This window comes from Cyprinodon tularosa, unplaced genomic scaffold (genome assembly GCF_016077235.1).
Source record: "Cyprinodon tularosa strain WSP-4 unplaced genomic scaffold, ASM1607723v1 ctg7, whole genome shotgun sequence".
In the NCBI taxonomy this organism is placed as follows: Eukaryota; Metazoa; Chordata; class Actinopteri; order Cyprinodontiformes; family Cyprinodontidae; genus Cyprinodon; species Cyprinodon tularosa.
The window spans coordinates 4,352,468-4,379,659 of record NW_024039451.1 but is presented as its reverse complement, the minus strand read 5'-3'; the positions used below and the strand labels follow the sequence as shown (position 1 = coordinate 4,379,659).

The 27,192-nt window shown below is 35.7% G+C and overlaps 1 protein-coding gene across 2 annotated transcripts in view; it reads left to right on the top strand.

Annotated features, from left to right (window-relative positions):
- Positions 1-27,192, top strand: part of cntfr (ciliary neurotrophic factor receptor) — a 281,027-nt gene that overhangs the window by 23,710 nt on the left and 230,125 nt on the right. For both annotated transcript variants that reach the window (XM_038268292.1, XM_038268291.1), the window contains exon 2: positions 18,570-18,610. In XM_038268292.1, the coding sequence (XP_038124220.1) occupies positions 18,608-18,610 (3 nt within the window). In that variant the 5' untranslated portion in view covers positions 18,570-18,607. The remainder of the gene's footprint in view (positions 1-18,569; positions 18,611-27,192) is intronic.

Below are 27,192 nucleotides of genomic sequence, written 5' to 3'. Positions count from 1 at the left end.
CCAACATTAATGGCATTAGTCATTAACGAGCCCTGTGAAGAGCCGCTGTGTGCATGCATGTGTCTGTTTGAGGGGTTGTGTGTGTGTGTGTGTTGGGGGGCGGTGAGTGTGTCAAATTTAACTGTACTATCAAAGTCATGGAGGCTCACTAATTAATGTGAAATCGCCAAAAGGCAAAGTCGGGACACATTTTAACCTTCATTCTCTGATTTTCAAACCTTACCTCTGGGTTAAGGTTTAGACAAAAGGATATGTGCAAACATGTAGCCTGGATAGATCTGAAGTGTCGATGTAAATGTCCATCAGCATTTTGCTTTATAATGTAGATGAAGTGGGATTTGTAACGGTAAATTATATTAATGTTTTGAATGACTTCAAGGTCCATTTTGAGCTTAGATCTATACATATAAGGAAGGCATTTACTACGTCAGCTTTATTCTCACATGTTTATATGGAAACCACAGATTCCTGAAACATTGAAAAACGTAAACAATTATAAATATCAGACATAATTTGCAGTTTTTCATCTTAAATTATTTGAAGGGAGCCTGTAAGGGACCAAGCCAGTCAAGCATGGGGATGCAGTAATGATTTTTAAGGAAATTTGGTTACTATTTCCAAAAAATAACAATTCAAACAATGCTTAGGAGCCTTAAAAGAGCGCAATAAAGCTCAAGGAAAAACATTCAAGGACTAATATAAGAAAGCATTAAACTAACTGGAAATTAAAAAACAAACTGACCTGACAAGAGTATTGTATATTTTTTTAGATTAAACTGCAAGACTGAGGAAGAGGGAAGGGAAACATATACACACATTTAACAAAAAAGAAAAAAAAAAACATGAGAAAAAACTAACAATAATGATAAAAAATTAACTTTATTGATCTCACATCGGAGAACTCAACTAACACAAAATACTTAAAACCAAACGCAATTAACAAAATAAATTAAATCACAAACGCAAATAGGAATGTATGCAAATGTTAGAATAGAGCTTCCATGGTCAGTCAATCTGAGATTGGAGATAGCCAGCTAGGGACCATTGCTTCAACCCCATTGAAGGTATTTCCCCACAGCACCAGTGAAAAAATCTAAAAGAAAATAATAATTTGTCAATATTAAATATTCAAAGGTGTTGGTGTAAAAAATGTTGGCGTGAAGAGCTACCGACTGTGTGGCTGCAGGTGTGGCCATCTAAGAACCTTGAAATTATGTGAAAGTCTGAATTTATTTGTTGGAAGGTTTTGTGAGGTCTGGCCAACAACAGAAAGAAATCGACATAACATTTGTATATGAAAAAGCAGTCACAGAGCAGTATGCTTGCAAAATTAAAATGATTGAAAGTCTTACAGTAAATGATAGCTTTACGAATTCTCTCTCTGCACGTTTTCTAAAGAAATATGTAGACCCTTATTTTAACCTGGAGATATCAAAAAGGCTACCATGTTAAAATCAGGAATTAATTATGGAAAGGATTTAAAGCAAAAAGAAAACAAACAAAAAAAAAAAATCAAAGGAACTTCACGTTACTATGTTTAGTCTTTCTGTTATCTTTCAATATGCCAAATCACAATATGTTCAAAATAAGTGGTTAACACTTCTGCTTCCTCTGGCAGATGGCTCCTTTTTACTTTTGGTGCTCTGTTGAGTACAAAAAAATAAATAAATAAATAAAATACAAAAAATATAAAAATATAAAAAATGAATATGGAAGGACTCTTTTGAAAAAAAAAAAAAAAAAGCCAATAAGCCACTGTGAGAAAAAAACATTTTCTTTATGTACAGTATTACATCTTAGAACTCAAGTAATTAATTTACTTTAAATTCAGTTTGTATACAGTTGTTTTTTCTTTTTTGCTCAGTAATATCATCCACCCTAAAGAGTTTTGTTAGCATTAAGTGAAAGCTCCAAAGTATGCTTTTCATTTATAAAAAAAACTATTACCAGTTAGAGTGTTAAGAATAAAATTTACTTATTCCAGTTACCAAACAGTTATTGCTTGCATCTCTGATCATTTGATTAAAATTGCATTATTATTTATGCTGTAAACAGTTTTTTTTTTACTTATCTGTGGACATGTATTAAAGAAACTTTAATATAAATTAATAATTTGCAGGAACATTGTCACTGCCTATTAATGGTTTAAGAGTCTTTAAAATTTAATTGATAACATATTCATGAAGTAGATAATTTTATATGGATTGTCTCTTGTATTGCACTGGTCATGGGGAACTAAAGCATCTTCTGCTCATCTGTATGACTGCATTTGTTGCTTCACATAATGCTATCATGGTGCTGGACAGAATGTTGCAGAGAGAATAAAGCAGTGAGTTACATATAATAAAAAAAAATATAAATATATAAACAACATATCTGACTGTATGATAAGGTCTGCTACTCTCTCCTGGTTCAGTGTATATCCTTTCATTCATCTTTCTCTTATCCATTTTTTATGGGCATATATGAAATTTGCTCTCCAGGCTTCAGCACATAATTAGAAACTGCTGAACCGTTGCTTTGACACAGGAGCATTTCTTGTGTCTGTTTGGTAAACGGGTAAATGAAAGAAGTGCTTTTCCTCTTCATTATCATCTTGGCCAGTATATAGGCCTGAAATAGGGCTTTACAATACATTTAGGTTGATAGGAGGATAAAGGGAGAGTTTGAGCAGCAGATGTGTGAGGCAGAATGGGTAAATAGACTGATAGATAGGGCAGAAAAACAGAACAGAGAAATAAAGTTACAGATAGAAGGAGAACTACGATTTTTCTCCATTAGCTGTTTTGCAAAAAATAGGGGCTAAGTCAGTTTATTATTTGAATATTAATTAGCCAGCTTCACCATGCAAGACTAAGCCTTTAAACTAACAAGGTATAAATTAAAACTAGCTGAAAATGCTTACAGCACAATTGTTATCATACCATGAAGTTATTGTTTGCCCTTTAGAGTTCCTGCTGTTACTGACCTAATGTGAGTGTAATCTTCCATGTGGTCATGCTTTGACTTTCAACTGACTTTGTCCACTTTTTTCTTAACGATGTCATGTGTAACTAGTTCTACTCCATGCTGATGGCTTATTGCTGTATATTAGAAAAGGACAGAGGAGCCTTTCGGACAATTCCCATCATCTGCTGTCCTTGGCACACTCAGTCACACATTATCTCACATGAACTCACACACACACCAAGGAAGCACAGCCAGGGACTCAATTTGACCACTTGTGACAAATCCATATGCAGATGCATTACTTTTTTATGAAACCTTCCTTATGGCTGTTGGATGGAATGAATGTCCAGCAGCTAAGCTATAGTTGATGATTAACATTTATGGCTGCAGATGACCACTTAATCACTAGACCGAGTCTCAAAGACTTCACATCACAGCAACCAAGGTATAGAAATGAAATCTCAGTCTCTCACTCAGTGCTGATGGTGGATCATGAAGTTGATTTGTTTTGTAATCTGAAGATAAATTGTGGCATTCCTCCCTGGAGAGCAGCAGTTTGTCACCGACATGGTGTGTGATCAGTGGGTGTTAGGAAAGATGTAGAGCAAATGTGAGGGATCTCACATGGTAAGGCCAAAATTGTTTTATTTGGATGATTGGCTGTCGGATGATGGCTGTCAATTAACAATATCTATAAACCTTATTTAACAGAAGGTAGCTTGTAGCTTACAGCTAAAGGAATTTAGGAGTCTTCAATTTACACATCTTGAGATTAATGTTTTTACCTATTCTTTGTAAAATAGTTCTAACCTTGTTAGATTGGATTGGCCATATTTGAGAAGAAATTTTAAAGTCCTCCCACATAATAGTTTTTTTAGATCTTGACTTTGAATAGACAATTTTAGCATTGAAATATGGTTCAATCTTTACTACTGTAAGTGTTTGTGACTTTAGCTGCATGTTAACACTTTTTTGTTTTCACTGGAAGATAAAGCGCTTCTGTTCTCACTTCAAACTTTTTCTTCTACAGTTAGAATTTAGCATGTAGGCCAAGAGGTCATGTGTGGTGTTTATCTAAACAGGATTTTGCATTTAGATGTTTTCTTTTCTTTTATACACATTTAAACAATTGTTTTAACTTCTTGTTTGATGAAAGATAAAAAACCACAAAGGTCACAGAAATAACTTAAATCTGAGAAAAGTGATATAGTAATAGATATAAATTCTATGAAATTGAGCAAATGAAAATCACGCTTCAACGAAATGATTTAAAAGAATAAATGTGAAACAGACCTGGAAAAATATATGATAACTAGTGTTATTCATTAATACTTTAGTCGGATTTAAGTTATTTCTTTTACCAATGTGGGTTTTCTTTCATTAAACGAGGGGTATAAACAGTTTTCTCCACACGTGGACATACTATTTGGCCAATGGCAGAAATTCAATGCATTTATTTGGTAAGAGACAATAAAAAGAGATTTTTCTCAGGAGCAATTTAAATTTTCTTTCCTGTCAACCATTACATGGAACTCATTGCTGCCTCCCTCTCTCCAGCATTACATGGGTGTATGTTACAGGGTTTACCTTAAGAGACCAATATACAGCTTCCAAATGCTAGTGTCTTTCATTCTATTGAAAAGTGGAAGCAAATAAAATGCACAACATTGTTTATTTAAATTAAATACTTACTGGATATCAGTTTATTGTGATTTATAAAGAAACCACCTTTGCTCCTCATATGGCACTGCAGTGTCTGTTTGCAGCTGTTAGCTGTTGGTAAAATAAACCAATCGAGTTTATAAAAAATGGTAAAATAAAGGTTTATAAATGAACTACTTTTAGTGTAGATTTTTTTCCTCTTTAATGTTTTAAAATCAAGATTGTTCTAAACATTTATTAGGAGAATAACAAAATATATACCACCCCTGCTTGTCACAGTACTTTTTGGAATCTATGACTAAAATTTTATTATCAGCAGATTCTCACACCTAAGCTCCTACAAAGTCGCCTTGGGGCCTCTGGCTTGGGCCTCTTAGCTGCCCTTATTTTTTCTATCTTTACATACTGGATTTATAAGCACTCTAAAAAATGTACAAAGATGGACTTTCCCAAAATGGTTTAAACATATTTAGAACTTTCTCCCCAACTAGTGTGTTCCTTGTTTTTTTATTGTGCTGGTAAGCATAACAGACTTCTAAAGCTTTCACAGAACACATGTATTTATATTAAACTTTTATTTATATTAAACTTTTAGTGCACACAAGTTAAATCAATTTGCTAAGAATGTGGCTTCAAAAAACTGGTTGAAATTCATTTTATATCAAGCATATATAGTGCAGGAAAAGGGTTTAAAAAAAAGCATTAAAATGCAAGTCACAAGGTGTACAATTAAAGTATATCGAGCATAATTTAAATGATCAAGAATTAAAAAAGAAATTATGTCCTACTTTTAAACCTTAATCCCAGTAAGAAGGAATATCTAAAACCTAATGCAGAAATATAGCACTGTTTATATAGCTGAAAGATATAGCACAGCCTGATTTCAAACAGTATTGTTGTATCAGGTTTTGTAAAGTTTTGCTGCTACTAATTGTGGTCAGCTTGATGTGGGTGAACTTTTGTGGCTCTTTGATATGAGGATCATAAGTTCATATCACTCTGTCTAATAGGGGACATTGTGTAAGTTTCTGTTTTCCTTTAAGCCTTGATTGGATCCAGATTCATTTTGCTCTGTATCTAATGAAGTTGATATAACAGCTCAAAAGCAGAATGAGATGCTAATTTACTCTTGGATTTCCTGGAATCCCTCTCCTGCCATTTTTTAAATTGGTTTAACCTTGCATGTCTTTTGTATAGTACACATGCACCCACTCATACACAAGAATGCCTCCAACATAGACACATACATATACAGGACCACACAGGCAGCAGTGCACAAATGGACATCTGAGTCAGTTCCAATCACAGTTCCAAACACCTGTCTGCCAATCTTCCAACTGTGTTTTGACTGCCATTTCCTAACCACATAGTGTGTGTGAGTCCACATAAGTCCATCATGTGGCTGTGTATTTTTGCTAACTGCCTGACAACAACAGATAAGGTGGCAGTCATCTTATCGTTCTGAACCAACCTACCCTAAACCCCTCAGGTATCCTAACCTGCTTGCGTTTCCCCAGGCACTGCTTTATTTTCATGTCGACTTGCTGCTGTCCCTTGATCCCCACCCCCACTGTCCCAAAACTTTATTTGACAGAATAAGTTCATTTTTGCCAAGTTCTTTAATTCTTTGATCTTGATCAGTACCCAGTTGACCGTACGATGGCACACTGTTCTTTATATTTTTACTGCCTCATATTTTGTCTGCATGACACATTTTAAAAGCCTGATACAAAAAATAAATATTTACTCTTATTCAACTCCCTCAGTACACTGCAAAAATTGAAATCTAAATAGGTATTTTTCTTAAAATACGAGCATTTCTTCTTGAATTGAGGAGGTAAGTGAGACACTTAGTCAATGATATAGGAAAATTTACATTTAAAATAAGAAAAAATCATTGCATTGTCCTATTTCTAGTGCATATTGTCCATTCATCTTATTTTTAATTCCATTGGAAAATCATCTTAACTACCTACTCAGATTAAGGGTAAATACACATAATTTAAGATATTTTCACTAATTTTTAGATCGTTTTTGCAGTGTAATAATTATGCTTCCTTTTAAAGAGCATTTCATAACACAGAAAGACACTGAAGAACAGACATAATCAACAATACATCATATTAAAAAGATGACAGGATGAGTTTTTAGCCAAGATTTAAACAGAGGTAAAGTATCACTATTACTATTATTAGGAGGGAGTGAATTCATGAGTTTGCAAGCAGAGTGGATGAAAGCTCTGCTTCCTTGCGGTGATGAGACTGGCAGGAAGCTCAATAGGGCGCATGAAAGTGGAAAATAGGTTTTGGGTGGGGGTATCAATCCGGGGTATTGGGGAGAAAGATCTTTTTGAACAGATTTTGAACAGTTTTCTGAATTTAAGAGGGAGCCAGTGAACTTCCTCTAAGTCTGAAGTGACGCAATGAAGAGAGAATTTCTTGGTAATTCAATTAATTAATTTCTATGGAAGACCAAAAATAAGAGGGTTTCAGTAATCAATGTGGGACGTGACGAGGCTAAGAAACAAGAACAGAGGCAGACCACAGAGATGGAGATGGAAGAAGGTGATGAATGTTTCGTAGATGAACATATTTTAAACGGGTAATGTAATTGATGTTGGAGGTGAAGGAGAGAGTGGTACAATTGACGACACCCTGACTTTTGACGGTGGAAACATTTCTCTTTTAATTGAAAGAAAGATATATTGCAATGCTAAAGTACTTCTTGAAATTAATCCAGAAAATAAAACCCTAGTGTTTTTTTTTTTTTTTTTTTACCAAAGTACAACAAATCTCTGGAATTTTAACAGCCTGTTTTTCCCATTACTCTGAAAGACCAAGTTACACTAGATTCATATGCAGGAAAAAAAAATACAGATTTATTATAGAATACAAATAAAATTTGACAGAGAAATATATATGTAAAAGATTCAATATTAAAGAGCTCACCCTCAAGTAAGATGGTTTAGATTAAAAACCATTCATATTCTTTACGTTTACAAGGAAAAGTAATGTGGCCAGAGTTCAGTTATTAGCAGCTATATTAGCTTAAAATGTTGAAACATTTTGAGGTGTTCTTGCTTAATCTTATGTTGTTTTTTTGTTTTTCACTTTATATTTTCAACTGATTGGAAATAATGATCTAAATACACATAGTTTCAAGGTTTATTTTCTTGTTTAAAAGCATCTCAAATCTTCTTTTTTGAAAAAGTAAAGGTATAAGAAAAACACCTGTATTCAATGCTGCACTAACCTGGTGGCACTAACCTGGCATAACCTGTTGTTAAACACAACACTGCCCCTTCAAAAACAGCTGAGAAAGATTCTGATACTTACTTCTGATGAGCGAGCTAAGCCCCAGAAAAGTGAAATTACCCAGGTAAATATGTATTGAAGCTCTTGAGGGGATTTGAAATACTCTGGGCTTCTTAAAACCGCCTTTTTTTTTTCTTTTTTTTTTTTTTTACAAAGGCAGTGTTAAGGCCCCTTACAATGGGTTTTAATCATGTGACATACCAACAAAGAGGCAGTACATAATCATAACTTAGAAGGAAAATAATACATTTCATTTTAAGTTTTTTTTGTGTGTGTAAAAAATCAAAATGTAAAAAAAGTATTTTCCAGTATGCATCTACGTACTGAGTTTGTATATCTTAAAAAGTTTAAACTGAGATTAGAAAGGCATCATGTGTAAGTACCACATTTAAATTGATGTCAACATTTTGAATAAGATAGATCTTGACCTTTGTCTGGACATTGACTGCACCATTCTAATGCATTAATATCCTGCATTTATTGCTTGTTACCAGTTTCTCCTGGAAGCAAACTGCAACCAGTGATTTAGGTGATCATGGCGGGGAAAAGTGCCTTCACTTTCCCTGCTGAAAATTCAGGACTCAACTCTCCAACAATCAGGAGAGTGTAGAGCCTTATCAAATAGAAAATTGAGCCCTATTGCACTCTCAACCAATCTCTGCATCTGTTGTAATGGATGCAATTATTGAATCCATTTTCTTTTGTCCTGTTATCCCCTTGTTACTGCTTAAAGCAAATGGGGCCAATATATATAAGGTTAAAAGCCTAAAAGCAGACTTCTACCATGCACTAAAACTACAAAGTATATTTTTCCCAAGCCTTACTAAATCATACAATTTTCTCTTTGTTCTTTTATTTTATGTGATATTTAGCTGATTAGTGTGAAAGGTGATTCAAAATAAAAACTGGAAAACTACAAATTGATGAAACATCAAATGTAGTTTGGGCGATCTTAACCCTTAGTTATGTAGTGGTTGCCACAGTAGGAAGTTTCAAAAGCTGTTTTCTTGTATCATGTGGGTGTTGATCTATATACAATAACTACAGTAGCTTCAGTTGGCTCTGATGAGTGACTCCATGCTCCATCAAACATTGTCAAACAAAGGGTTAAATCAAGGGTATCTTCAGTGTAGCCTTTAGGCTATTTTTTGCATTTTTAATGATTTTATGCATCCAGAAAGTAAACAAAAGTTGGACTGAAAGTAAACATATTCGCCGTGAATATAAGTCTACTATGAATTGAAAATATATATAGTCTTGATGTTAGATATGAGGCATTGAGAAGTAAAAGCCCTGACCCAGAAGTATATATATTCCTTATACAGATAAGGGATCAATACTTTTGTTTTCCTTCAAATCTAAGTCGCAACACTACAATGCATTATGACGTTGCAATTCTAGTGAGTACATTGGAACTTTATTGCTCTGAATGCATGGCAATATTTTGTTAAAAAAACAAAAACCAAAACAAAAAACAGTTAATATCTTACTAAAGGAAGTATATTTCCAGGAACTACAAAGTGAATTTTGTTATTTTCATGAATTTCTTGCAAGTTAGGGACAGAACCACCCTCTACTTCTAAATGTATTTCAATGAAACAATCGTTTTCTTGTATAGCTTTCAGATATTGCCTCATCCTCTTTATAGATCAAGGCATTCAATTCATTTGAGCTTATATCTTTCCTCCTTTTCTCCTCACTTTCCAATCTGAGCCCCAGACCGACATGTGTTATCAGTGAGTCAGAACAAAGAGGCTATCCATGCTTTTCTAGCTTGCATCCTTTTTCCCTCCCTCATTTTTTATTCTTTGTGTTGGTTTTTATATTTTTTTTCCCCTACTTTAAACTATTCTTGTCCATTTATGTTTTATGGTACAGAGGAGAAATTCTATGTATGTCTAGACTCTCGGTCTGGAGTCATACTCCGCTCTTTGTCCTTTTCATTGTTTGAGGAGTCATGATATTTTTTTGTGTTTCCTCATTTTATAGTTGTAGGGTATGTACAAATTAAACTAAATTCAGTGCTTGTCATAAAAGAGGAGAGATGGACCCAGTATTCAGGGGAGACAGACAGTGGGAAAGTTCAAAGTGTTTATTCAAACAAGAAACATAACAGGATAGACACTGAGCTGCTGTGGAGTTGCGGACCGCAGCAGCTGCAGGGGGCGGGGCAAAACCCATTATTGGCACTCTGGATGTGGGGGAAAAAACAGGTAAGGGACGATCATATGACAGAAGATGATTATCCGTGTGAGTCACTTACCTGGTTAACAGTTAAGTCAATCCTCTCCGAGGAAGGCAAGATCAACCCAATCACCTGCCAAATGAGATACGGCACAGAGCTGCCCAGAGTGTTTGCAACTACAGTGAGCAGGCAGGAGTCCGATGCAGGTCAATGATACAGATCAGACAGGAACAGTTCAGGAATCCAGGAGTCGGCAGCTCGGCTAGGGGTTCCGATCAGCACAAGAACAGACACACCCAGGGTTCCAGGAATCCACAGAGCGTGAGGGCAGGTTCCATGCGTTGAGCAACAAGCTCAGACAAAAACGCTCAGATGCAGACAGGGAGAAACCAGCAGGCTTCCAAAGACAGTTCAGGCGAACAGAACAGATGGGAACAGACAGGATCAGTGGTTGAGAGGAAAAACAGGATCACATAATCACAATCACTAAGGAAACCCTGAAACGCTTGCACCACTGGCTAGTGAATAAACTCGCCTGAGGACCCCGCCATCGTGAATAATCTCCTCACTGGCTTGGGACATGACCCTTGAACTAACCAGAACTAACAAAACAAAAGATACAGACATCAAACTGGAAACAAACAATGATCTGGCCCCGACAGCCGGGCTGAGCCGTATATAAAGCTGCAAGCGCAGGTGGATCGGATGAGTGATGATTAAGGACTGGGGAGAGTTAGGCAGGTGAATGAAGTGAATAATTAAGACCAGCTATCAGGGCAGCTCTTGACAGGGGTATCAAGTTTAGAATTCATATTTTTCAAACGGGCAATGTTTTAATGTTTGAATAGCATCAGGAATTTTTAGTATATACTTTAAAGAAGATGGTGCTAAATATTGTTGATTTTGTGTGTCAGTTCTGATTAAGTTATCATACAGGCGTAGATTGAGGAATTGAGAGTGAATGTGTTCAGCTGCGCACTGCTTTAGTCAAATGTTGTGCATGTTATGCATTAACAAGAGGAGGAAAGAGAAGTGAAAAAAAAAAAACTGCAAAAGAGGCAGATGTAATCATGACAAACTATGCTTAAAGTCCAACTTAATAGAGGAAGGGTGGTTCAATTTTTGGCTCGAAACTTGTTGAAGAGTACAAAAAGCTGGGGGTTTAGGTGTGACCTGTTATTGGACAAACCTCTTGTTTAGAATAGATTATTGTTGAAAAATTCAATTTCTTTCATAAACAGGTTTGTTAAGAGAAAAATATTGTACAAATTTAACATATATTGAGATTTTTAGGTCCTTATTTGAGGTAGTCTTCAGTATTGCCAAAGAGTTCAGAATATTATTCAAACTCTTGTCCAACAGTGATATGAGCTGATTCAGGCTGGAAGGAGGATGTAGAATCAGACTTCTGAGGATGTATATGTTTTTGTTAGCTTGCAGGGACAATTTCCCAGGAATATACTACATTTCTAGGACCTATAGGTACTTCTGAGGACCAATGAGGAAATCTTCTATTCTGCGCGTTAGGCTTAGGACTGTGTAAACAGAATTTAGAATAAGTTTAGGGTTGGGTAAGTATTGGTATCGGTTACTCTTAGGCCATAGAAATGAGTGGGTAATGAATGCTGGTCAATGGATAGCCCCCACAAACATAGTTTGACACAACAAGTTTTGTTTGTAAGGTTTTAATTTTATTTTTTTATGAATAAAACTGTTAATTTGCTGGCTGAAGTACTCACATACTGACGTATTTTGGTAGTTTTCTTGTTAATTAAATAAAAAAAAGCAAAACAAAAAAAAACTATCATACTGCCAGCTGTTTGCTGTTGGGCTCAGTTTCTATTTGGATTTTAGATTCCAACTATTAGAGAAGGGATAAAGATTAATTTGGAGAGGTGATGTCTGTTAGGGTATGCATATGAGGATGCTTATGAATTTTTTATGCAAGCAAAAGAGCTGCTTGTATCCAGCTCTTAAAGAGGACACTACTTAGTTCCTATTCCTTTCTTACAGTGAATATACAATCCTTATTGGCTTTTGGATTAATGGCTGCCTTTGCTTGATGGCTTACTTTATCGCTTTGAGACCCTCCAATTTTCGTTTCTTCCTCTTCACTAGGCAAATAATGTCCTTGTTTACCCCCTACCTCTGTCCTTTTTGTTATGAGAAAGATGCTGAACACATTATTATATTAGAATAAACCGAAATAAGACAATTCTAAATAATACATCTGCTCATTGACGACAGTTATAAAGTAGATTATGGGGCTTACTGTTTATTGTGAGCCTGCCACCTCTAGTTTGCTCTCAACCTGAGATGTCCTTAGTCTGCAATTTACTTTAGAAAAACTACTTAACACCTTACAAAGAACTTATCCTTTCATTTTTTTCTTCCAAGGTGAAGGGTTTAGATTTCTTTTTACTGAGTTGTGTTAATTCCCTCCCGTTGGAAGGGTTTTAGGCAAAAACAGCCGTTTTAATATGATGCTGCAGCATCATGATTTGATTTAAGTCCAAATTTTAGACTGATTTAAGCCACCTCAAAACCATAATTTTTTTTCTTTTTGACTATCTCTAATTTAAGCATGCTCGAGTGATGTCATTAACCACAGTTGTTTTCACTTATTTGTAGATTTAAGTTATCTTTGTCTCCATTCTATTCTTAGTACTTAGCTGTTTTCCATGTGGCTCCATACAACTGTGCATTTATATATTTATGCATATGCTGATTTTTGATTCCCCTCTGCTGGATTTCTCTGTTAAAGTCTTTGATTCCTGTATGTTTCGTTGTGTTTTGTAAGTTTTCCAGTTTAATAAAAATAAATAATGGTTGAACCCTACAGTCGATGTTTCTGCTGACGTTCAGCATCCAACTCAACCGTATTTTGTCATATTCGTTGGCTTGCTTAACAGTCTGAATGGCTGGGACATCCTTTCGCAAAAAGAACAACAACTATTGCAAGCTTTCTAAAAAATAAAAATAAGTTGACTATTTCTTAGCAGCCAAATTTACTAAGCTCCTGTGCCTACAGTACATGTATACCAACATGGTGATTTTTGATTGAGTGCCAGATAATGTTATGTCCCATGGGAACAATGTGCAAAAATTCCTATTTGAAATTGCTTGATGTTCAGGTTCTCACATAAACCTTTAAGTATGGCAAAGGAGCCATTTTTTGTTTTTCTTTTATTGTTTTCTATGTAAACTTTGGGACTGACTGATTGAAATAAATCATAAGTAAGAGTCATCTGCTTCTGTATGCGCTTTTAAATTCTTTATCAAATGTGTTCTCATACTGATGAGATTTTGCAGATGCTTTTTTAGCCACTACTCTGGTGCTATTTCTGTGGACACAGCTGTTCACTTCAGCTCTAATGGATGAGTCTTAAAAAACTGCTTAGTGGTAAAGCTTGGTGATCTCTATCAATGGGCATTTTTTTAAATCTTATAATATGGATCATATAAGACAGTACTTAATATTGCTTCATTCTAAGAAGAGTGGATAAATGCTGCACCATATTGGAAGAAAAAAAAAAAACTCTTTTTGTGCCACTCAGTAATTGAATGTTTTTTTGTTTTGTTTTTTTTTTTACAAAAAACTGACCAATTCACTTTATTTCTCAGGACCATCAACTTTTACCATGCAAACAGTCAAATAACCTGTCCCTTCATGACCTTTCCTAAAATTCTCTCTTAGTGTTCTAATTATAGCCATGATTGACAGAAACAAGTAGAGGTAAAGATTCAGTGGATTTCCAACTGAACTCTTATTGGATTTCCTGCATAGCACAGCTCAGTTGCTCTCAGGACTTCTTTTAGTACATAGATTTTTTTTGCAAATCCACAAGGGTAATCTTGTAATTGTCTATCCTGACTTTTACATTTTGCCAAAGTTTATCCTCATTCTGAATATGGTGAATTGTTTATGTTTATTTCTATTTGAATCTTTTTAAAAGCTTAATGTTTCAAAATATTTTATTCTCATGCTAGAAGACATTGAGTCATGGGGCCTCTACATAAAGTTGGTTTTTCCTCAATATAAACTGGCCTGTAAATCTAATTTTGCCAAAAATAAGTAATTAAAATATAGTCTTTAAAGCTTTTATTGCTATATCATTCTTTTAGGCACAACCAATTTTTACAGTGGAGGATCGGCATGTACTGATTGCTTGCTTTTTACTTTTAGAGTGTTTGTGAAGCTAGTATTTCTGACAAATGTTGAATGTAATGCAGGTATTTTCACTTCTGTATAGTTTAGGAAACTGAATTAGCAGAATTTGGCATTAGCATTATTTGTTCATGCTTTCAGCAGACGCTTTTATCCAAAGCGACTGACAATGTTACAGTTATCATCAATTTGACAATAGGTTCACTGGAGGAAAACCCCTAGTCAGAATCAGTGGTGACAGACAAGAAGAAGAGGGAAGTACAGAAAGTGTAGTAGAGGGATACAGAGCTATGGATAACAGTTAGGTTAGGAGATTACCTTTGAAGAGGTGGATCTTTAGGAGTTTCCTGAAGATAGGCAGGGACGCTAGCCTGATAAACCAGACTAAATGTGAGATTAAATGTGTAATTTACTCTGGCCCCGATGAATGAGACATCGAAAGATTATTGATGAGAACAACCCGTTCTTTTTCACACCGTGTCTGTGCCTATTCGCCAACCCTCTGTCCAATGAGCGCAACTGACTTTGACGTAGTAAGAGCGACAAAAAGCTGGTGGGGGAGTGTAAACAAACAGCCTGTCGTTAAAAACAGCGAATACCTCCTTCTCAAAAATAAATCCTTCTCAAAAATTAATGAGTGTAGAGCCTCTTCCTGCTCACGTTTCAATGAAAACCCCAAGTATAATCTTTCCAAAACTGATTTCAAAGCTGAGTCAAACGAGAACTGTTCAATAGTTGTTGCCATCTTCCTTGTTGTGCTTTCTCCAGCGTTGTGCAGCTTTGTCGTCACGCCCTCAAAACCCCCACTGCTATGCATCCAGAAATTCAAAACACATCTCTGCGTTGTGATTGGCCCGCCAGTTCTAGGTCCTGGGGCATTGATCGAGGCTAGACCACTCGCAGGGAAAAATTATTTTGGCCGCTGGCGGGTGGGGCTAGTTTACTAGGCTACAGTAAAGCCGGAGTAATGGGATGATTCCGATATGTTGCAAAGAGTTTTACTTCAGTAAAATATTTTTAGTCTAAATATATGGATTAAAGTTTGCAACAATATTTGTGATTGTGAATATATACCCTTTAGGTTGGATGGACTAAGAGTGTTAAAGCAGCAGTATTAAGCATCCAGTATGAAACCTCAGTGAACAAATCATATGCGCTTTGCCCCAAAGGCTTTTTTTTTCCTGATTATAAACTAAAAGAAGCATACAATTTCATGCACATAATCCCCTCTTTTAGCTGCCAACTCCAAAACATCTGTTTGCAAAGTGCTCTATGTGACCAAGAGACATGGCAAACAGTCATGCCACAGTCACAAAAACCAAGCTTGCTATCAGATTTCTTCTACTGTATCTCTAAATCAGAATGTAGCAGCATGATTTAAAGATTCATATCAAGTTTTACTCTCTGAAGCAAAAATACACCCACGCTGCTAAGCCTTAGTGTTGTCACTGAATATTATAAAGTTAATATGAATGGATTTTTTATATTTCTGGCTGTGAAACCATGCGATCTGTTATTGGAGTGGTGAAAAGACACATGCTGCGTGTGTTATTATCTTTGAGAGTCATCTCTCACTATTTACACTCTTTCCAATCTATTTTAATCCCCACTGTAGTGGCTACAGTGTATTTAGCACTTCTCCGTATTCTGTTTTAGCCCATTTTTACATCCACAATCACGATTCAGTCTTCTCGTAAACAATTTTAGTCTTGTCTGCTTACGGTATGCATCCTCTTTGGAACTGCAGGAGGCCTGTGGGATTTTATTTCTTAATTTTTTTGCTGATGTGGTTGGTTTCATTTTAAGTTAATTATTTGTATTTTTTCCTTTTATGCAGCACTAATAATATTTGTTTTTCTGAGCTTGCATGAAGCTTAATGTGTCACCAAGAGAGTTCAGGAGCTGCTTAACTGAAATAGTACAGCTGGTGTCAATGTCTGGGGGAGCACTGACACTAGATAAATACAGAAAAAGTTTTTTTTTTTTTCAGCTTGAAAAAGACACAGAGGCGCAAAGAGACAGAAAGAGCAAAGGAGGATGAGACAAGCTGAAAGGTGGATCGAGGTAGAGCAAAGAAGATAGGTGCAGAGGAAGTGTGTAGTTGACTAAAAGGTGATGTTTCACATGATTGCACATCCTGCAACATTGGCGCTCAGCAGCATCAGCAAATTCACTTCACCTTTATTTATTTATTTATTTTTCTCTTTTGTCTACCAGCAAAACGGTCATCCTTGCTCAGGGACAAGGTTTCTGGAAGTAAATAAATAGCCTATCAGGGACTGATGCCCTTAGTTATATTTATGATGACTGTTTTACCTCTGGGCAGCAAAAAGCAACAAAAAAGCAAGTAGTATCTCTCATGGAATCCACCACACCTTTGCTAACTTCTAACCAGAATTTCATTGCATTTCTTTGGGAATTTTTCATAGATCATAACAAAGTAGTGCATTGTTGGATGGAGAAGAAAAAAATGGGCGAGTTGAAAAGAATATACAGTTGCAAAACAAGTCTTATTTCCAGAAAGTTTAATAAGTTTCCTTCCAATATTTTTCTCTTTTTCTTTGTGATTCAGATAAATTATGAATCATGAACATTTCAGTTTGTGAATAAAACCTTATGAAGCTCAAAGCTTAAATAATTTTGTATGACACTATGTCTATAATTATAACGTTAATTAGAAAACTGCTAATACACCAATCAAAATCAGATCAAGGATAAAAAATAGATATAAGATAAGACCAATTTTTTTGTATATAAATAATAAACCTTTTGAAAATAAAAATCATTCCATTAAAACCAGTATATGAAAAATAATTACAAAAAATATATCTGTTTAGAATGGCTGGCTCTTCTTTGGTAACTCCAAATAATGCATGATTGATCATTTAGCTTTTTAAATATATAACAATAATTTACTTACATACAGTATATAAAATCTTTATCTAACAACAGTTAAGCCAACTTTGATTGTGTCTTCAGGAAATGAAAATAAAGTTAATCTAACTAGTGAATTGTTAGTACTTTCCTGACTGCTAATAGTCAACCATATGAAAAATATAGGTCTGCTTAAAAAACAGCTTTTCTGGTTTTAATTTCACTTTATCTATCTGGTAATGTCCTTTAGATTTTTGTCAAATTTTCAAAGTCAAAACTCAATTCCAGTGTTAAATGTATTGTATGAATTTGTGCAAGTTTATGTCCCATGTTCCCTAGTAAAGAGCTTATTTGAGCTCCTCCCTCTGGACATTGAATCACTTCATCAGGGCCATGATGTGGCTTCACTGACAGCCGTTTTACAGAGCAGCAGATTTGGCTAATGTGCATGAAAAGATAAATTGCCATTAAGTAAAACCTTGTACATATGCTGTGTGAGTGTGTCTGTGCACATGCATTTTTAAGTGTGTCTAGTGAACAATGTGAGAAGCGTGTAATAGGCTCACCTATCCATAGCTGCAGACTGATGGGCAGGTGGAAAGAACTGAAACCAGATGGAGAGAAAATGGCGAATGCACTGGGGAGATAAGACTGCTGTGAAAAGCCTATGGCAAGGTTTTCTCACTAAACATTTTTTTTTACTTTTTCTTATTTCAATAACTGAAAACCTATTTTTTTGTTTTTTTGTTTCTTTATCTCACTGTTTTATGCCTTAGCTGTTTTATATCATTTTTACAAATTGCAGTTAATCCTTTTAAAGCATCCAATGAGATCCATAACTGAATAAAAAAAAATGAAAAAACTTGTATAAACATTAGATGCTAAAATAACTTGGAAAATTATTCATCCTCTCCCTCAAGGACATTTGGTCACTTTTGAACCAAAAGTTTTTATGTTCAAGACATTTCTAATAACCACTTTACTCTGAGTCCCCAAATTAAAAGACAGGATAAAAACTAGCTCTTTAAAGGTCCAGACCTAATTTCAACTTGAATTCTATAAAAAAAAATAAATAAATAAACAATGCAGAGAACCAGAAGTGCTAAGTTTAAAGAGCATAGTCCAAATTAGGCTATTAAGGTATAAAAAGAAAAGAGGACCTGCATGAAATTGATTTGCAGATTATTATTTCAAAAACATAAATTACAGATATTTTCCTTCGACACACTTATTCATTTGCAGTCTAAAGAAATGTGAAAAGTTGAAATGACCTTGTGAGGCTCTGTATACCTTTTAGGCTATCTGACAAGTTAAACATTAATTTGTCTTTTTAAACTTTGCTTGTTTTCCTGATAGGATGCTTTCCTCCTAATCTCTGTCCCTGGATCTAATGACTGACTCTGTGTTTTATTTGCAGGGTGAAGAGGAGGACAGAGTCAACTTTTTACCCACTTTATGGTAAGTCTATGTCTAGTCTTAAGGTTTTAAACAGATGCAAGAACTTGTTTTTTTTTCTACTTTTCCGAGCATAAAAACCTTGAAAGGTTTTTTAAATTTCTGACTTCACAAAAACATAATCTATAATCCTTATTTCTGCCTCTATTGCTGAAACCTTTTGTGTTACATCAAACACTTAATATCTTATTTCTTTTTTTAAGCAAGCTGCTTTTCATAATGAATACTCGAGTTCAGATTATCTCATATTAATTACTTTAAAAAAACGAAAAACAGAAAAAGCTGTTAAGCATCTCTGTATACATAATAATTAAGCTTCAAAACAAGAATTGTACAATCTTAATGGTTTGTAGCTCAAAAATGAAAAAAATATATGTTTTGAACCTCTTTTAGTATGGGGGAACTGTAACTGCTCCTCTACCAATATCTCATCTTTGGCTTTATCTGGTTGTCTCAGTGACATGCAAGTGTCAGCATGAGGATTTGTGTGTCTGTGAATGCGTGTGGAGCGGTGGGTGTTGAAAGAACTGTGTGTAGACGTATAAAGTTCATGTGACCAGAACTGTCAGTGAAGTACATATGTGGATGGTCAGATATAGGAACGGTTGGAATGCAGACACAAGCTGGCGGGGACTCACTGGTTTGCATGTTCACAAATTTGTACGCACAAACACACACACATAGAATATGCAGATGGCATGGACACACACATAGACAGATATCCAGATTCCATGCAGACACATTCAGACACCGAAGGACTATTGGGTTACATACAGGGAAGTCTATGCCTGCCGCAAAACTTTGAACACAGATAGTGTGCACACACATTTTTATTTACTCATCAAGATCTGAACCTAAGATTAAATATCACTAAAATTAAATACAGCAAATCACCTGAAGTTATGTCTGTACATAAAAAACAAATGATATTTGAAAGAATGACCAAATGCAGCTTGTTTTCCCCTCGATTGATGCAAGCAACAAACTGGAAGATCTAAGCCTTGCATTTCATCTGCTAGACTTCAATTCTGGTGGCACAGGTAGGTTGGGGGGGGCATTGCTTATGTGCTTTACCCCAGCTAAGATTTCCAACTCAGATTTCCCCTGTGCCAGTCTGGTGGATTGAACCGGTCAACGCAGCAACTTAAGGGTTCTGCTGAAAAACAGGTGTAATGCAGCATAATTACTCCGAGATTCTCCTTTTTGCCAGAATTGTAATTGAGATCAAGTTGAAGAATGTATTTCCTCTCTCAGGAGCATATGCCTTGTGGTTTGTTGTTTGAAGCACATTCACAACAACCAGAGAAGCAATGTTTAGAAATGTTACATAGGTGAAATTAATTAGTAGTGAAATAAAATGTTTCAGTAAGTATTGAAAACATAAATAAAATAAGCTGCAAAAGGTATAAAAATAAAAGACCATGCTGAAATTTGTCAAAATTTTAATTAAAAACCTAATCTTTATCAGTTCAAATCAGCGTCAGGCTTGGTCCTAAATGATGGGCTATAAAAATGGGTCAGGAAAAAAACACAAAAAAAAAAACAGCAAAAAGCTAAACAAAATGTTTTAACCATTTTTTTTTTTTTTTTTACGAAACACTTTTATGACATCGGTTAAAAACAGATGTCTAAACCCCTGATTGTTTGAGTGAGCACCACTAGGCCCATGATCTTGTAGTCGAAAAAACATAATTTCAGCATAAACCATTAATTACCCTGTGTTCTTGGCACGATTTCTGACTGAAGAGTCAGAAGAATACTTCAAACGCATTCTTAACAACCAATGACCACTTTGCAAGAGCTGCAGAAAGACCTGGAATTAGTAGAAACAGCTTTTCACGATAACAATAATGAAATGTAATCAGATGTTAATACACACTAACAAGACAAGTCTAAATTGAAGAAAAAAAAAAACACATTAAAGCTCATCTGCTGTTTATAGCAGCAAAACATTTGAACAAAGCCTATAAAATAGCAAGGACACTGTTTGGAGCGGGCATGGTGATGCATATTACCAGCAGGCCTAAAGTGATAACAGAGCGAACATAACAAGGTTTATCTTCTTTTTCAAAATAATTTTGACTAATTTACATGTGAAAAAAAAGCAAGAAAGACCTAGTCCATTACGCATCTTGTAACTTCAGGCATGTATGAACTCATTTGTTTTTAATCCTTTATTTATTGTTTGATTACTCATGTCAGTTGCTCCATTAGAAATTCATTTAGTGAATTAAACGTTAGGGTTTTAAACTGATCCTTTTTAAAATCTGAGTTTCTTTTTATTATAATTATCTATATTTGATGTTTTGCCAAAATAATTTTTTGTCGCTGTCACCTTACTTTCTGTTCTTGCTTCTGTTAGGGAGCGTAGATAAGGAATGGATAAAAAGCACAGATTCAACCTGATAACCTTTTTTCATCTAGCATCTAAAGAAGCTCCATCAGTTGGTCTACATGTGATATAGCCCATTGACATGCAACCCTTCCTTCCTGTCCTTCTACTGACATGCATCTCTGCAAAGTGCATGGATTCCCTGCTGACAAGCGTGCCTGTGTGTGGTGGTGTTTCTGAGGGTTGCCACTGGCAGGGGGGCTTGAGGGGTCACTAGTAATGTGAGAGTTTGTGTGTTATGATCTCTCTGGGTTGCCTGGTCGGCAGAACCACCTTTACACAAGCATGCAGCCTGTCAGAAAAACACATACACAAGGATTCATCTTTTCTTTTTAAATTAAATTGGCATTGATTTGTCTGTTTCATTTCCTGATTTCCCCCTTTGCAGATGCATTTTGCCATCAAATTGACTTTGAAATTGACTTTTAGGTTCTGCAATTATGACAAGTACATTTAAAAAAAAATGTATTTGTATAACTGTGTGTGCATGTGCCTCAGTCTGCCTGCGCTTCAGTTACTGTTATGTGTGGTCTTTACTTTAAAGCCTGTCCTGCCTTTATCTATTTAAAATTACCTTAAATGTATTGTGGAGGATTTTCGCAATGCACATGCACAACCCTGTACTCGCTTAGGAGAGGGAACACCTATTAACCGAAAGTGAAAGTGTGCATGCGCAGAAAAAGATCGCTAACGGGATGAGCATGTTGGACGGCCTTACATAAACATACCACCAGAATGATTGACAATTATCAGGACCACTTATTTAGATGATCCACCCAGAAATAAATTATCATCCTCTATACCTTTAAAAAAAAAAAAAAAAATTCACATTTTCCCTCTTCCTAGGAATGGAACATCTTCTTAAATAATCGTCCCAAAACAGCTTTCAAGAGATATAATCAGTTAACATCTGACAGCTCTATAACGTAATCGTTTACATCCAGGTTATATTATTGTCATTATTAGTTTTACTAAGGAGAATATCTGAGAAATTTGACAGTTCTTAATGTGTCCTTAATGAGATGAAAGTTCTGCTAACTCTATTGTCACCTTATTACTGAAATTGATCCATATGTAGATATCCATCCATCAATTTCTCCATCTGTCCGTCATTCCATGCATCCATCCATCCATAGGGCTTACATTAACTGCTGTCTAAAACTGTTAAATAAGATGAAGAGCGGTATCATCCCATGACTCTAACACAGTCATTGGATTAATATAAACCTATTAATGCTATACTTAAAGTATTTTTTCTTTGTACTATTCAATTCTGGAATGGTCGCCATCTCTGACAAGGAGGTACTGACAAGGTAATAATGATCTCCCTAATTAATATTAATGAACCATGTCCTGACCATGTTGACTAGACATTTCTTTCAAGGCTTTTTATTTTGCTGTTATGCATTTAGTATGTATCAAGGGGCAAATACTGAGAGCAGCAGGCCTGCTGACAAGTCTTTGCGGCATGTTTGGCGCAAAGGAGAATAAAGTTAGCCATGTCAACAACACATGTTGACATGGCACAGCTGAGTGCCCTGCTACTTTGCTTGCCCTTGTGTTGCTGACAAGAGCATGGATGTTTGGTGACAAGCTACTCTCCGTTCCCCCACCCATGTTAGCATGGGCAGGGTCCCTCAGACATCTGCAGTCTGGTGAAACTTAAGCCTCTCTTTCCAGCAGACACTGTCAGCGTGTGCTTGCTGATAAGGATTATCTGAGATGTGTGAGCTCTGCACCCTGGGATTGTCCCACTTGCTGCTGGAGGTCAATACATGCACGCTTTAATGTCCATGAGTGTTTGCAAGGAATTGCGGGCATACGTATTTGCCAGGCTCTGGGGGTTAGGCCTGGATTGAAATGACAATGGAGAGGAATTTAAATGAGAGAAAGGGGGATCAGTGATGTTTGCAAGAAGGATGGAAGGAGCTTTGACTCCATTGTTATTCTTACTCTTTGTCATTCTGCTTCTCTATCTCTTTATCTGCCTATTACATAACTTCTGCTCTATCTGTCTATCACCCCCGGCTGCCACATTTCCTTAAAAAATTAATAAATTAATAAAAAAAAAGATGGTGACAATCTGTCTTTAAACATTTTTTTTTAAATATATTCACACAAAATGTATTTTTCATGCAGTTTCCCTTTTTTCTTTTTAAAGTTCTATATTACTTTTCCTAATCCCTAAAATCAGGTACGTATCTCCGCCAAGGTGTTTATGTTTTTGGGAGAGTTTTATTGTCTATCCATCTGTGTACAGGATCATTTGAAAAGTTCTTAACTGATTTTAATGAAATTTTTACTAGAGGTGCACCTCATTCCAAGGAATAATCCTTTAAATTATGGTGATGATCCACATCATAGTCCGGATCCAGGAATTGTTTAAGGATTTATTTAACGTAATTAGGCGGAACAAGCAGTTAACCCCTAAACCAAAGCGGCAGCAGTGACTGTTGACAGCTTCAGCACTGGACTCAAAAAAGACATGAAGTATTATACAGAAGGCAAAAATAAAGGGAAAGTGAGCCATGCCTTGCTTGAAATCTCTATATACCTAACCAACAAGAAAGCAGAGGGCAGAGTGAATGAAGAAGGTAAGAGCAAAACATTTGGCCATGACCCAGGGTGAATACATCTTGGACTGCATGTTTTTGATGAAGATTTCCAGTTTTCAACCACAGTGCAAAGGGGAAAAAAGGGGAAGAATGTACTTGTATATGAACAAGGATTGGTGCTTTGAAGTTAGTTACAACTGAAGACACATAGCCCTCATCTAATTTAATGTTTATAAACAACCTTTTATTCACAAATCATGTAATTTTCTTGATTTGTTCTGGCAAATCTTAAGATGCCACAAAATTGAACTAAAAAAGGTCACTGGGCTGTTTAAAGATGTGGAGAAAACTGCGTAAAATTTCTCATTTATGCCCTTGATTGGGACTGTTGAGAAGTGGACTGATGACTCATATAGCAGTGGTAATGATTATGCTATTCACTGTCTTTGAAAGTTCAGTTACATATTTAAGTAGAAGTTGATGCTGTTAGATCATACAGCATTTTTATGCAGGATCAGGATAACCTAAGCCACTTTAACTATAACTTTTCAGAATGGAATATTTTAAACCAAGACTTAAAAAGGGACAGGGGGTCTGCCTCATGCACTAAACCTGATGTTTGGTTCCACAGGAGAGGAGCCCGGTAACTTAAACATCTACCACCCATTCTACTTATAGAAATTCTAGGAACAAATACTAAACTTGTAGATAGAAAGTGAAGTGCTTGTTTAGGAACATATGAGGCAATCAGATCTCTAATATAAGATGGAGCCCTAATTATCAACATAAGGGTGGAGGTTGGTTAAGGACTAAAATGCAGAGATGAGGGAGGCAGAGATGATGGAGGCAGAGATGAGTTATTGTAGGTTTAATGAGATAAATGGAAACTGAGACAAAATCCAGGAATCAAACCCAAAAAACAGGAAACATCAGGAGAAAACACACATGGGATGCAAAGTAACAGCCAGTAACCAGCACTGAAGAACTGCACAGGAAGAGTATATATGAGAAACAGAACAAAGACTGGGGTAAATATTTGATATGGAGCAGGTGTGGATGGAAGAGACTAGAGGGGAGTTGGGGAAAGGAAACAGGCATGAGGGGGAAACAGAGAGTAACTTAAGACTGCTTAAATAAAACACAAAATGTAAAATGAACAAAAGATCAACAAAACAGAATTACTCAGATAACTGAAAAAAAAAACTCAAGTCCAAAAGAGTAGGACCATAACACTATTATGTATTGCTTATATGTGAAAAGGAGGCTTTTGATGTGTATTCTAGATTTGACAGGTACCCACACTGGAAAAAAACAAAACCTAGATGAGTAATTTTTTCTTAAAATAAGTGCATATGTTCTTGAATTGAGAAGGTAAAAGAGACATTTTGCCAATGGAACAAGACAATTTACACTTAAAATAAGAAAAAGCAATTGCATTGTCTTATTTCAAGTGCATTTTATCTAAATATCTTATTTTAAGAGTAAAAATACTCATTCAATTGGCAAATCATCTCATTTACCTACTCAAAAAGAGGAAAAATACACATAATTTGAGAAATTTTTACTTATTTCTAGATCGTTTTTCCAGTGCAATAAATGGAAGATACAATAGATTTCCAATAGTTATTTAGATAATAAAACATCCACACACACGTATTGCTTTTTACATGTTTGTACCCAATTTGTATATGCTGTGTAAGATCTGTACTCTAATAGAGGTCTTTTTCATTTATTTTCCAGGTAATCATCACTAGACAAAATTTATTGTGCTTTATTTTTCACTAGGATTTTAAGTGCAAGGATGGTTATGACCAGTCCCCCACCCAAAAGGGATGTGTCAACACAGAAGGTGCAACATCATCAACCAAGGGTTCATCAATTTTTACACTCATCCGGAAACTAGTGGTCACTCCTCTAGGGATGTAGATGATGAGCTTGGTTCTGCTGCATCTTTCTTCCTGTTAAAAGGGAGTTTCACTCCACTGTCACTGCATGCATGCTTTGGTTTGCCACAAAATCAATTTAAAAAAAGGAAGTGAATAGCTAGTGTTTCCAGGACTGTGTCCTGCAAGAATGTGACTCAATGCAATCAGCTATTTTTAGATTTTTTTTTTTTAAGATAGAAAACTCTGAACTAATCTGACTGATTCAATTGTCTGTGCAAAATGCCTTATGATTACACTTGTTGTGAGTTGGTGTTACATAAATAAAATTGACTTATCCTGTATAGGGAGTCATGCTGGTAATACAGTATAAGCCATTTTTGTGTAGAGAAACTCTCCATCTTTCAAAGGTGGTGGAGACTTTAGAGTCAAGCTTTCTGCCTTTATTGGGAACATGACTCAGTCCTCTACAAACAGCAAACCATCATTAGAGCACTAAAGATCCGTCATTAAGCCATTGTCCTTGTTTGGTTGTGAGAAACCAGTTTTGGTGCACCTTAAACTGGTTTATGGAGAAGAGATAAGGCGTTTTAAAAAAGAACCCATCAGGACAACTGACCCTTCTGGGCATTGTTTTTATCAGGAATTCATTTTCATTTTTATATATTTCTATTTCAATTCCCAATTGGATATTTAACAAAAATTAAATATATTTTTACGCAATTTTACGCTAGTCGTATTATGTTGCTTTAAAGCAAATGGGGTGTCTAACTTTTCTTTCAAAGTTTTGTCTTATAATGTAGTGGTCTTGTGATCCTGGTTCTTATGGATTGCAATAAATCAAATACTAATATGTGTTGAAGGGACGAGCCCATACCCTTCAGCAAATTCAAATACATGCTCAAGAAATTGTGAAAACCATACAGTGTAACCAAAACATTTCAAATTTTACTCTGTGTCTACTTGTCTCTTATCTAGTGTGGTTTTTATGTCCTTCTCATCTCCTCTTACCATATCACATCTGACATTTTATATGATATTTTCTGACCTTTCCTTTATCCTTTGTAAAAAAAGATTTTATGGGCAAAAGTAGCCACAATAACTGCACGATATGCAGCGTACATGATCTTAAAAGAAGATGATTCATATTTATCACTTTCAGTGCATCATTTAAAACACATCCACGCTGACTTTCTGTTCACGTCTCAGTTTCAGTGCCCCCCCCATTCCGCCATCGCTTTGCTCTGCAGCAGCTCTAATTGCGATCAATTAGGAAACTTCAGAAGGCTGAAATAGGAGCTGTGACAAGGGGCATCCGCTGAGTTGGCAGGGAGGGAGAGAAGGAAAAAAAATGCAGAGTGAGAGAGAAGCTGGATAAAAGAAGGAGAGGAAAAAGTGGGATATGGCTGAGGAGAGAGCATGAAGAGGGAGGGGAGATGACTCCAAGTTGGTGTTGAGAGATGAGCTAATGGTAATGGCGTGATTGATGTGGCCACGGGAGCTGAAAGTCACATCGTTTTTCATGCCAGGTATCGATTCATGACAGTTGTTAGCTCTGAGGTGAACAGCATTCGGCATGACACAAGCGCTGCCACAGTTAAAAGTTAGGATCTTATTCCCATCTGAAATATGTACCTCTTCATTTCTATTATGAAGCTCTGCACAAAAACACATCAGTTTCAATCTTAAGCATAGTTGCTGGAAAACCAAAAAGTGATTTTTGAGTGATGGTGGAGTAATAAAAGCAGTAAAACT